The following is a 14092-nucleotide window of genomic DNA, read 5'->3' as shown; positions in this document are numbered from 1 at the left end:
TCTTGACACTGACACCCCTCAAGGATAAAAATCCCACCCCAGAATAATTTACTGAAATATAAACACTTCAGGAGTTGAAAGTCTTAAAAATGGCTTCAGCAAAGTGCTGTGAGCAGACAAACAGTGTTTCCTCCCTTTCTGCTCCCTGACACAGGGAGCTAAGTCCCTTGCACAGGTGCCACTTGACAGCTATATAGAAGCAACCAACATTTATAACATCACACAGCAGCAGAAATGTCCACAGAGCACACAAATTCAACTGTGTTTGTGCAATATGCTTTTATTTTTATCCTTTGCAGTCGTCTTGGAGTAATCATGTAAACAAGAGGATGGAATGGACTTACACTGAGTCGTACGCAAATGGCTCTAGAACACCTCAATGATTATGACAAGGCATTATAAATAACTTCTCTTAATAATATATATTTGCTGTTTTCAGTACATTAAAGAGCTGCCGTTTATCTAGGATTAGCTAGGAAGTAGTTTAAATTGTAACATCCAAGGAACTTGTCTCCAGATTTGATAATCTTCCTAAGGTTCACTAGCTCCATAATATCTAGGCCACAGGTTAAGCATAAAACTACTTGGATCAGAAGTGTTTTCTTTCTAACAGAGTTTTACTGAATCATTGCACAAAGCCCTATTATTTTCACTCCACGTTGGTATTTTCCAGAATTTCAAGTAAAGCTTCAATTCTGTTCTTCAAGTTTTCATCACCTGTATGAAACCAGTTTCTATCATTCAGGATAAGTCAAATCAGAAACGGACAATAAGCAGTCTACCTTAATGACAACAGTTTAAAGTAGTTCTAGCTCATAGACTCCTCAAAAAAGCACAGTCAAAATTCTCTTAACACCTTTGCTACCGTATAACCCCTCCTTGCTCAGATTATATATATAGTACCATATGCATGGTACTTCTAGAAAATTAAGATTATTCTAAATTTTAGCAGCCTCAGGCACATTCTTAAAACATTAATGTCTTCAAGGCACCTCCCACACTCTTCACAATCAGTTTGTGGACTGGTTTTTAGACACAATCAAAGCTTGCTAATGCCTACTTGACTTGAAGGAAAAAAAAGAAAAAAGCCTTAGAAGTTACCAAATATGTCAAAGGTATACCTGAAACATTTTTAAATAAAGAAAGATTAACTGCAAATAGCATGTAATCAAGTCCAATAGTTTTCTTATTACTAAGATGTGTAATGCATAAATATATGAAAAATAAAACTCACAGTCAGTTTTAAAACTAGAATTCAAGTTCAGCTAGTAATTCTCAACTTTTGTATTTATGTTTACTTCTAAATATAACATAACAGAGGCAGTATTATCATCCACAAGTACAGGAAAATAGTATCACTCAAAACTTTAGGAAAGAAGATATAAAATTTCTTTTGTAACCAATAAATACAGCCACCTGAGTGCACTTCCACAGGCCTTTCACTTAGGGGGAATCCAAATCAACTGCTAAGAGACATTTAGTAGCATTTTGAATGTTAGCAGCAGCGGTGTAGCTGTGGGCTTTGCTCGTTCTGACTTTGTGAATTGCTAGAGAATGAAGCAGAACTCAGTGTTTGGTGCATTAATTTTCCTTTGCATCTAAGCTGGCTTCTTCGCAATCTCACAATTTGTCTTGGGGTCAAGGGACAGACATCAGCTGACACTTAACTGAGCAAACCCAATCAGCTTCACTTCATCGGGAATCTCAGTGCCATCGCAGCCAGAGGCCTGCAAGTACAAACAGAAACGTTTAGTGTATCACATTAAAAAAGGAGTGTTTGACAGTCCAGCTGTACTACCTGGTGAGCAAACAGTTTACCAAATTTACTAAATTACTAAAATTTACTAAATGAAGTTTGAGGTTTGTATGTAAACTATCATGATAAAAGGAGTTAGTATTATTTACAACATTCTACACTCTAGCTAGCTGTAAAATCCTTATATAAGATGTTAATTATGCTACATAATAACGTCGTAACATTGCATATTGTCAAGAATACTTGTGCGTTACAGCAGCCTCCTTCCCTAAGTGCAGAGAGCTGAATCATGCAGAAAAGTCATAATTCTGTGTTAGCCAAGACAACTAAAGGAGGTTTAATACTACATAAGTTCTGTAGAACTGCATCATTTTAAGACCAAAGATGCCCTTAAATACACACAAAGGAGATCAAACCTTAACAACAGACTCAGACACCTCACTTAAATCATTGCCAAAATAATAAATAAGTTCATTATAGACAAATACGGGTAAGACATAAGTTCTTCTTGTCTCCCAGAAGATTGAAATGCTTTGTTGTGTGTACAGAAGTACTACACCAGGAAAAGCAATCTGCAAGTAGTGAGATACACACCAGATTTCTTGTCCACAAATAGTAACTAATCCCAGACTAAAGAACACTTTTCAATTGAATTCTCTGAATGGATATAGGATTAGCCCGATTTAGACTTCGAATCCCCATGAAATATTTACCAAGAAAATGTGTTTTAATCAAATAGTATACAAGTGCTCTCAAATCTTGCTAAGAGGTAGCCAAAACAAATGACAGTTTTCCTAGGCAACTCCATTACACAGGAGCAGGTAGAAATTGAATTTGAATTAAATAAATCAAAGGTAAGAATAAATTAAGATACTTCTTGTGGTTATATTCAATTCTCAGGAAGTAAGTTAAAAACGTCAGGAAGAAACTTTGATTAAAAATTAACCTCAGGAACTGTTACCTAGCCAGTAGAACTTACCTTAAGAAGGGAAAGAGACATTGAATTACAACTGACTATTAATTCTGATCTTGGTAAAGCCTAGGAGTATTCTCTCACTGGAATCTGAAATATGTGACACTGACTGCTCCCCAGCATTTAAGTAATAAATCCAGCTGAAACACAGAAATATCCCAACCTAAATTAGATTTTTGTTTGTTTGTTTTTGTTTTCAACATATACAAACATTAACTGGATACTATGGAATATTAAATTTCGAATTTTAAAGCCTCTAATTAAAGACCCAGACTTCTATATAGCCTCTGGTATATCTGTGTATCTAAATGGTCTTCCCCAGATGCCATCAACGGAATAATAAAGTCAAAGTCAGATGTTTAGACAGCAAGAACATCATCTGGAAAAAAAGAAGCATCAGCTTTTAGGCTGTATTTGGATTGTAAGGGCCATTTGAGTTACATGTCCCACCACCGTCCCTTCCTAAAAGGAAACACATACGTTCTGGTGACTTTACTGGGCTGTAGAGGAAAAATGAAGCTAAACTATTTAATCATTAAAACTACTCAAATGTATATTTAAAAAATGACATGGGAAGAACAATCTTGAATTAATACATTATCATCAACTAGGTCACTTACTCTAAAAGTGGCTCTCTACAGCTCATAAGAAGCAGCAGCTTTTATAAACAAAGCTATGATTCTGGAGACCTACTTACCTAATAGACACTCAGTCTAGTCTTTCACATGTGTCTGAGCCACTCTCAGCAAGGGGTGCTGAAAGCTAATTGACAAGAGTTTGGTATTTACAGGGCTAACCTTTCAACAGCTTTAGGTATCCGTATTTTTCAACTTGATTTTAGAAGATGTAGAAGCAAACACAGCACATCTATTCTGAATTAAATCTTTGGAATGTTAAGCTATTAATATTAAATTAGATCCAACAGGACTACATCAAAATTAACCGAAATTGGGACCCGCGGTCCAAGGCAAAATGTGCACCTCAAAACAGTCAGGGGCATAAGCCTGTGGTTTGCCATGACATATAGATAAACTTTTAATTGTGAATTCTCAGTTAAAAGAAAGTTGATGGGAAGAACTAAGGACAAGAGAGCAGTAGAAAGGGTGACCTGCATTTAACTGAAATGCTGGCAGGTGTTGGTAGAAGTGCAGTTGGAACAATGCGTCCTCAGAACTGAAGTGAATGAAACTTCCTCCCCCTGCAAAGTTAAGCAGCTACATGACTGTACGTATCCCTTATGTCCTATCAAAGTTGGTTTTAGGTTCTCTCTCTCTTACACACACAGTAATTTCAATCATCTCATCCGTCAACACACTTATTCAACAATAGCTGAAAATGAGATAAAACACAAACTGCACTAATGTTACAATAATTAGTTTCTTTCTTCCTCTCAGGCTTTTGGACTGCTTAAAAACCATTTCCCTTACACATGGTAAATTCTTTCATTGAGGACTACCCACATTCAGTAAGGAAATTACTGCACAAACTAGACATTGGAACAGGCTCCCCAGAGCAGCGGTTGCAGCACCACACCTGCTGCTGTTCAAGAATTGTTTGGACAAAGCCCTCAGAAATATGGCTTGTTTGATTAGTCCTGCAAGGAGCCAGGAGATGGGCTTGATGATTCCTGTGGCTGTCCCTTCCACCTCAGGATATTCTATGAATTGATGAACAAGTGTTCTCTCCTTCCCCACCTTGTCAAAGGCAGAAGTTTCATTAAATTCACATACAATTAATAAACCTTGACAACTGCATTGGATGATGGAATCCAACCGGTTAAAAATATATTAGGAGAGAGAGAAGAGAATGAGAAAGGACATAAGAATATAGATGCTTTCACCGTCAGGTAGTCAGAAAAGTTACTGTTCCAGGCAGGAAGCTTTGTTCAAACATTACAAGCTGAAATCTTTAGGACTAGTTTCTTATGATGTTTTCTAGCTGATATAGAGGTGGTCAGAAAAAGTTTTTCAGTTTTTGCCAAATTGTTGGCACAGCATTTAAAACTATTTGAGAAAGAACCAACAGGCTGCTCTTTAATATGAAAACATTTCTGTTTCAGAAGCTGCATGTATCATATGACTCATTACCAACTCTCACTTACCAACTTAAAAGTTAATGTTTTCAAGGCCTTTGGATCATCTACAATCTTCTGTAAGTTAGCAGCAACTGTAAAATAAAGAATGAAGAAAATGATTTACAAAAACCTGCATTGAACATAGCATCAGACCTTGTATTTGTGCTGGACTATCATCTTAATTACACATACATACATGCCTGCACAGTAGCACTTGAATCATTTAATTACTCTCCAGTTGTAGCGCCGATGTCAGAGGGCAGTCATACTGCCGTAAACCTGTTTCCTCTCTTTTGCTGTTATTTTATGCCTATATGAACTGAGTCAGAGACAAAAAGACTGAGAACCTAGTGATAGCAAAAACTATTAATTTTCAGCCTAGTTTACTCCCTAAGATTGCTTGTAACCTGACAAATGCAAATGCAAGGAAAGTTGCAAGCAAATAGCAAAGGATAAGGAGAACCACAGCTGTCAAAACTTATACTGCAGTTCAGCTAACAACCCGGGCCTCCATCAGCACAGGATTCTAGGATAAGGCTGAGTTCACTATCTCCTTTACCTTCTGCTTCTTTACTACGAGAACATTTCTGTTTCTGAAGCTGCTTCACCTGGCTGTAAGCTTATGCTTCTGACCCTTACCTAAGCCAATAATAGTACCCATACAGAACCCCAGCAATCTGTTACAGGTCAGTGAACCAGCAGGAAAAAAAAAAAAAAAAACAGCAAAAATAAGGTTGATTTAAAAAAAACCATAAAAGCTGATCTTTAAACTGCTCTATCAGTAAGTTTGACCAAGATCGGCAATGCAACAGCACTAAAACACTAAGTAGATCTAGAGATCAAGAGAACAGAAAAGGAGGAAGGAAAATAAACCCTTTTTCTATGAAAGCACCTAACTTGCATTTTAAATTGCAGTGTTGGTTTTTATGGTTGTGATTTTTATTTTTTATATACAATGTTGTTAACATTTATCTTGATTAAAAAAATTTAGCTGCCGTTTGGCTGCTGGTTTGCTAAACTTGTTCCCAGCTTCATACTAGGCCCTGAGCTGACTTCAGACTGAACAACTGGAACGCCTCTGTTCAAAAGTGACTGATGAGCACAAGACATCATTAACCAGACATCAACATGAGACAAAGACTCTGCACTTTGCGGAGCTATTGAGACAAGAAATAAACACATTAAGTAGCAGAGATTTCTTAGTACACTGAATAGGTAAGTATCATAAAATGGATGTTCTCTGTAAATAATATTTGCCAAAGATTTTGTAAGGTCAAAAATAAGACTGCAGCAAACCTATGTGCAAGCTGAAGGTACTACTGCCACACGTAGATTTGTAGCAGGCATCACATTCAGGTTCCTACCGCCTCCACTGGTTCTAATGCCACGGTGGCAGTTTTCACTTCAGTGCCCAGTAGTGTATGATTCACCGCACACAGCAGAACAGAATTCGGCCTCATGGAGGGAAGTAGAGGATTTGGCTAGCGAATTTACAGAGGTAAACAAGTATGCCAACATAAGCTCTGTTGCCAATAAATGCAAACCAAAACATTGGGGGTCTCATTTTCTCTGTATTATTGAGATGGCCCAGAGTACTCCTTGTAGACATGTACAAATGCAACTGGAGATGAAAAGATGTTTGAAACTAAAAACAAACCACAAGAAATAAGCACAAGGTATATTCTGTACAGAACACTTCTTGGAAAGAACAAATAATTAACCTTCGCAGTTAAATGAACTCAACTACATTCATGACAATAGAAAGTCTTTCCAATTTTAAAGCTTCGTTATTCATAATTTTTTTATTCTAGTCATTACACATGGTTTTTATTTTAATCACACAACTCACTTCCACAATCAGTAAGTCATTTTTTTATTGCAGTACCTCTTACCTAGGAAAATATATGCAAATACAGATAATGCTTTTTATTACAATTAATATTTAAGAATCTACATAAGAATCTCACAAAAATTGTGATCTGTTTGATAGCTCCTGAAACCACAATACAATATGTTCAAGCTTGTATGTCCTCAAAATCTATTAAATGAGATCATGCATTCAAGAGCAGCCCTGTCTTACCCAAGGCTTCATAAAACATTTCTTTAAAATAAACAAAGAAAGAATTTCTCCAGCTTTTGTTACCTGGCTTCACCAAAATAGAGATACAGAGCTACAAACTGAGATAAGGTCTTGGATTTCTCAAGTCTGAAGACTTCTAACTTCTCCTATTATAAAATGATGAGCTTCAAATGGGCACTTGCCTTAAACAGGAGCAGCTGTTCACTTGATGTTATCCAGCTGCAGGACAACTATGGCAAGTCAGCATGCTTGGCTACTGCACCTGAATGCAAGAACTGCTGTCTGCCTTCAGGCAAAATTACCATTCCTACATTTGCACATATTGCCCAGTTCATCAGCAAGTATATCAATAAACTATTGCACAGCAGACAGAGGCACTGAGGTCCACACAAGTAGCATCAAAATCTTAAAAAGCGTAACTCCTTCCTGCTGACTCTTCACCAGGGAAGAAATTCAAATCTTCAAAGCAAAAACTGAATAAGATAAACTATAAACAATAAACGTAAATACTTAATGTAAATGTATATGTAAAATAGTTAACTCAATTTACTTATCTTTGTTAAAATCCCTAACAAAAAGAAGTGATAATTTAGATGGGTGACATTCTTAAAGAAATCTGCTTTTCAAAGAACAGCGCTCATTTAAAGACTAGAGTTTTCTGTGTTTGTCTTTACTTTCAATATGAATACAAGCCAAAACCTTTTACATATAAAATGCTGGAAAGGCATTGCATGGAAGAATATGAAATACCCTTTATTTTTGCTTCTCTGATGGGCCACAACTAGAATGGGATGTGTTTAATCAAACAGAAGATTAGGAGGATTTTAAGGGAGTAATACCAGATGTTTTCAGGCAACACTTAAAAAAGAGAAAGAAAACCTGCATTGATTTCATAATATTAGAATAAAAATTCACATAAAAATAGGAACGCCCACAGTCTCCTAAAGAGATATCTTTTCAATTATATACATTCAACATTGTTCTAGTAAAACAAGTGTTTCACTAGTGACTTTTGGTATTGCTATATATTTTCTGGCTTTTCTAGAATAGCAAGAAAAAATGAGCTTGCCAGAATAACGTAATTAATACTATTCTATCAAGCCACTATGAATGAAAATCCCCCCAGAAGCTGTCACCTTCTGCAATATCTGAAAATCGAAGTCACTATCAACCAAGAATGAAACGTGCACAATTACCTAGCAAAACCACACCGTCCTGTTGATAGCTTGTTCCTTTTCCTAACTCCCCATCTTCTTCTTGCTAAGTGTCTTTTCCTTACCAAGAACACAAAGCCGACAAATTACAGCCAACTGGCTGAATTTGGATACTTAGGTCTGCATTTCAGGAAAGCAAAAATATGGTTTGCTTTCTAAGAGATAATGATGATCCTTTGCATCTTAGTGTAAGCCAACAGTTCTAGGTACTTCAGTAAGTACACAGATAGAGAGACATGCCCAATGCTGAACAGCTTACAGATATTGACTCAACTGATAACTGGAATCTTTCAGTGCCTGATGTAAATAACTACAAAGTAATAGCAGTAATGCCAAAACTGCAGGTGTCCATGGCATCTCTAGTTAAGTTATTTTCCTCCCGAAATAGAGCCTGAAGCACAGGCAGCAGGAGCCATCCAAGCAGCTGAAAATCCTTCGTGACAACCACCTTGCAGGGCTTCCAGTTACTTGCCCAGAAAGTTTGAGATGCCATCTTAACTACACAGATGACGTTTTCAAGGTTACAGAAATGAAAGTTAAACACCACGCTCCAGCACAGAATACTCAGCCAACTTTAAATGAAATTAAGCTATTTGTTGCATTTAATACTATTATTACATGTTTACTACCAGAAGTTTAGGACTGTTATTAAACCTACGCAATTTGGATGAATAAGTACGCTGTGTGTCGACAGATACCTAGAAATTCCTATCAGATATGCTCACACAAACTCATATCAGACATGCTCGCAACAGTAAACAGTGTTCCCACATACAAGCAGCTGCTGCTACTGTTCAGCCCTGTTCAGAATTACTGATTGCACCAAGCAAGCAAGAAAAAAAAACTCTCTCTTAAGCAGTACTGCTCTTAAGTGGCCACAGCTAGTGAGTTTAGTCTCTTTTCATTGAGGAAACCAATTTACTATGTTGACTCACTAACCCTCCCAATGAGGTTACATAAAAAGTTTTCATGTTCCTTAAATATGAAAAAATGAGCCTAAAGTTACTAAATGCAGATGAATCCAATCACATCTGCAAATGCTATTGGAAACCTAAGGGAAAAGAGAGGAAAATAGCCATCTCTCTCTCTCACTACCTCTCCTTCTCCCTGCTTCCAACAACTTTTTTTTTTTTTTTGGCAAGTTAGTGAACAAAGTCAATTTAATACAGCAATGCTCTCCATCATCAGGTGAGAATAGGCTTCCTTTGGGAGTTTTTATAGAGGACTGTGGCACTGAGGAGGGAAGAATCATTCTCTCCACTGATGCTTAAGCTATCTGAAAAGCAGGGACATTTTAAAACACATCTCTGGATTCTACTTCACACCTCATCTCTAAGATAAGTATAACTACAGTTTAAATTGACAAAGCCATTTTCATTGAAGTACTCTGAAGTCATGCCTTGGATACTGCACTTCTGAAATTCATAGCAGATTATCACTGAGTGCTGATTGCAGACTAAAGTGACAATTTGAAAATCTTGTCAGGAATTTGCTGCTTCCATGGGGCCTAAATATACCAGATCCAACATTTTATTTTGCAAAGTGTATTCTCAAGGTGTTTTGGCCATGCTACTATATACAAGTCAGAAGAAGCATGGACATGATAACTGCACAACAGAATCAAGCAGTGATGGAAGAACCTTTGCCAGCAAAATCAGCAAGTAAATAGAGCACACTTCACGTCTTGGAGCAAATACCCTCTTCAAATGTTAGCAGCAGTTAGCGCAATAGGCTTTTGTTGTTTACAGCAATAAATGAGGTGCTGTTCAGCTTGCTTCAGAAGGCTTCTGAAGGACATATAATCAACCCCTGCACCACAAATCATTCCAGGCTCTCTTGCAGGTTTTGTTCAGAGACAAATGGTTGTGTCACTCTGTCAGAGTAAGTGTCTGCACTTGTGGAGCATGCAGTAGGATAAAAAGGTCAAAACCAGCATATAAATACACACAACACAGACAGCTAATTGCAGATGTAATAAATACAAAGCCCTCATAGCCAGTGTCCTCTAGCACATACATTTATTTATTTAGCATATACTATAAAACACTCCCTACCATACATTTTTGGCTGACATCAGTGATAATTTTTAAATAAGCTACCAATACAAGCCAATGTAACAGAAAAAATGCCATCTTCAAGATCACAAAAAAAAAATCCATAACAGACTGAGCATATGTGAGGCAGTCTCAAATAGCTGTTTCTCTAATGTGACAGGAGCCTGCCTGGTTATTTAAAATTCTTAACACAGCATGAAATCTAACCCTAATGGCTTCAGAATAGGGAAAACTTCTGAAAAAGTTAAAATTAATGAGACAGTAAATAAAGCTATATGAATACAGTAGAACCATTTCCTGTACAATGCCAGTGCAGCCAACTGAGCCAGGGCCATCTGGCATAAACACAGACACAAGCAGCATCCAGTGTCTGAGACAATATTTCTGTGATGCTCTCAAAAGAATAACGATTTGTATACTTTCCCACTTGATGAAAAATGGATGGGGAACTTCTGACACTAGGTTTGACAATTTGGAGAGCTATTGCATACTGTAATCCTGAAATTCAGATACAAGGAAAAGCAAACATTATTCAGGTACAAAATTACTGATGCTAAAAAAAAAAGCTCTGAGAAAATAAAAAACGTGTTTAATGAATGAAAAGTGAAATTGTTTTTATGTAGTCCAAAATGCAGTCTGTAAGAAAAAGCAAGTAGCAGCCACCTTCAGCTGCTCCCTACTTCATCCAAATGTACTGCTATTAGAAATACCAAACTCAGAGCACCACAGATTTATTGGCTCTCCCCCGATTGTTCCAAATATTACCTTTCCCCCCAAATGCAGGTGTTTATTTTGCCATTTCCATCTGATACATGAGTTCTACTTAATAAATGCCCTGGGAGTCTACTGATTTGAGGATTAATGCTGTATCTTCCTGTGCAGGTCTCAAGAAGCAGGAAGTCTGAGTGACAAGTTAGAGCTTTTCTCCAAAGAGCTGAATTTATGATGCATACTCATGAGGCAGGTTCACTTACTGCAAGACATCCATTGCAATCTAAATACTCATTTGTATTTCACACTGCACAGTGATTTTCATGCATTTGTAAGATCAGAACCAAATCAAAACCAAGCTTTGAAACCTAGCCAGCATTGGATTATAGTGTATTATGCAAACGATTGTAGGAATCAACCTTTATAGCTTTTTTGTAACGATTCCTCCAGATCTCTTGATTTTTGCAATCTAGTGTTTTTTAATAGCTCACAAACTGCATGAAAGATCAAAAATCTTCTCAAAGAGGTCAGAAAGGTCTTATAAGTGGGAATGCTTCTGTTAATTCATCCATGAAGGATGCTAGTTGAAATCCCGTTTGTTTATGTTGCTTGAGAACAGTAGCAAGGGAAATATTAAAGCACTCTGAGATCTGTGACAGCTAACTTAACAAGTGTTTATTGCTGGAGGACTGCAAGAAGCTAGACATGATTCTCATAAGAAAGAAATGAAAGAAAATAGAGAAATCAACAGCAAGCTTGGCTTCTATTCTGAGGATGCTATTGGATGCTGATAAGGGAGAAACATTAAAAACATTTAGAAATGTATTATTTATGAAGAGGCTGTCATTAGGAATTTATCAAAGGAAGATTAAGGCTCACAAATTTGTCTGAATTCTCTTTGCTGAATCGGGAGATACAAAAACAGTGGAAATGATTTATTCCATTTCAAATTTGATACTTTAATATCCAAGATTTTGATTTACAGCTTTATAGTCAGAAAATGCAGTTGCAGGAGAACAGCATTCATCAACAGAATAACAGAGGGCCAAACAAAGTTCCCACTTGAACGGTGGAAAACTGAAAAGATCTCCTTCAGCATCTTTATGAACAGGACTGCAATTACATGGCAGTCAGCAGTTCCCACAGCTTAAAGTGATTATTAAAACCACTTGAGCCCTGAGGTTCACACGGTTTCTAAGCCCCAGTACAGCAGACACAGTAGAAACCAGGAATGTAAGTTTTCTTGTGTGTGTGAAGTGCCAGGCAAAAGGTTAAGGTTATTCAGTCTTTCAAAAGACTTTCTAAGGACACTTAACTAGTGGAGTTTGACACCAGTGCATCTTGTTACAAGGAGTGGAAGAGAACTGAGACCAAAACTTTGGCTAATAGCCTGCTATGCTATGTTACTCAAGAGCAGAAGAGGCAAAGGCATGGAAGAGGCATCAGAGGCACATATTCCTGACTGACTTTTAAGAACAAATCAAGCCCTTAAATATTTATCCTCACTCAAACCACAACAATAAAGAGCTTGTGGAATAAGAATGGTTCTCAAAGCCTTTCACCTTACTATCTGCTAACGTGGAGAATTAATACCCAGAGGTCACAGACAAAAACTGGAAAGCTGAGGACTGACGAAATAATATACAAGATGTTTCTCAGGTAACTTGACTGACAAATTCCCACCCAATTGAAAGAATGTATTTTATGAAGCAGAAGCCCTACACTGAGATGGAAAAAGAAATAATTTTAATGCTAGAAACATACCTATTTCAATTTCAACAGCACAATCATCAAACACCCAAATTCTCAATTTCTTAGTATCCACTTCTGATCCCAAGGCAATATATTACATTCTACACTTTTAGATCCCCGTCAAGAAAAAAAATCTGAAAATATGATACTTCTTATTAAATTAAAGCACAACTGTAACTGGCAAATCGTACCGTTTCCCAGAAGCTTATAAAAAATGGAAGGCTGAGTTATCAGGATATTTTTCTTCTCCCACAGTGTGTGAAGAACTCTTAGTCAAACCACTGCACATTTAAAAGTGTCATAAAAAGATAGGTAGAACATATCTGGATATTTAACTTCTTATGTATTCCAGAGTTAGATTCCACATGCATTTAATGGAGGTAGACAATACCTAGAAGAATTCAAAGGACTGAGGTATGAGGTATGAAACAATCACAATTTCCCCTTCATTTTGAAGTGTTTTGATAAACTTGAGTCTAAGCCGCAGCGCAGTCTCAAATTAACATCTAAAACAAAGATTTAGATCTGCTGCCCAACACTGCTAGTAGGAATGTTTAACAAGTCTGAGATATTACAGTATATCAAGCTCATAACTTTTTTATACAAAAGAATGAGTCATAGTACAAGGTTGAAAAAAGTCAATTACCAGAGACTGAACACAGAAAGCAAGTGCTAGCTTTTAGCCAAAGGTTTTGCTGCCTATCAAACCGTTGTCAAGATATCAAAGCCAGCTCAACAAGTATCTTTATCGTGTCAGATTAGAGTTGAAATGTAGGATGTAGGTCTATGCAGAAATAAAGCAGGTCACATTCTGCCATGCATATTATCACTTGGTAATCTCCTCTCCTCATCAGATGTTCACATCTCTCCTTTTCTGAGTTCTGCTATGAATTACAGAAAATGAATTATAGATTTTGTTCTGACAAAACCATTAAGATGAAATGGCAGTCAGGCTACTTCAATACCTTGTCTGAAACCTGAAACAACGAAAAATACACTTATAAAAGAAGACCTGATTTCAGGAGTTAGGTTTTGAAATGGACTACCTCTAGTTTTAAGTACATCTTTAAATCCTTATTTTGACATACTAACTACTTTCAGGAGAAGTGAATGCCAAGGAAACAAACAACAGTAACTAAATTACTATTGAAAAGGGGAACGTTACTTACACTGCTGTCTTAGCAATTTCTAATTCATATTTACAGCTGTTTTTGTTTTAGTAAGAAAAAAACAGAAATGAAAGACCTTAAAGCCACAACTCAGACCTATGAGAGAATACAGAACGCTTAAGTTTATCACCTGCTGTATCAGGCAGAACCCAAACTAATCCCACTTATAAACAGATGAATTTGCTCCTCATACAGGTCAGTGGAAACTGCTGAAATGGGTGCTGAAAAAAAGGAACCTTCCCTGAAAGCAACTACCAACTCCAACTTTTTTCTTCCCTTGAAGTAATGAAAAAAATTATTTACTTGACT

General features: G+C 36.9%; 1 protein-coding gene across 3 annotated transcripts in view; it reads right to left on the bottom strand.

Moving 5' to 3' along the window:
• Window positions 1–264: 264 nt before the first annotated feature.
• Window positions 265–14092, bottom strand: part of STK39 (serine/threonine kinase 39) — an 84078-nt gene continuing 70250 nt past the window's right edge. For 2 of the 3 annotated variants that reach the window (XM_015289691.4, XM_015289690.3), the window contains exons 16-17: window positions 4831–4895; window positions 265–1727 (exon numbers count right to left, since the gene is read on the bottom strand). In XM_015289691.4, coding sequence (XP_015145177.2) covers window positions 1653–1727; window positions 4831–4895 — 140 coding nt within the window. In that variant the 3' untranslated portion in view covers window positions 265–1652. Of the gene's footprint in view, window positions 1728–2735; window positions 2870–4830; window positions 4896–14092 lie in introns of those variants that run through there. The other variant, XM_040704188.2, reaches the window with a different exon arrangement.

This window comes from Gallus gallus, chromosome 7, assembly GCF_016699485.2.
Source record: "Gallus gallus isolate bGalGal1 chromosome 7, bGalGal1.mat.broiler.GRCg7b, whole genome shotgun sequence".
Lineage (NCBI taxonomy): Eukaryota > Metazoa > Chordata > Aves > Galliformes > Phasianidae > Gallus > Gallus gallus.
Note: the sequence above shows the minus strand (reverse complement) of the source record. Positions and strands in the feature narration are given on the sequence as shown.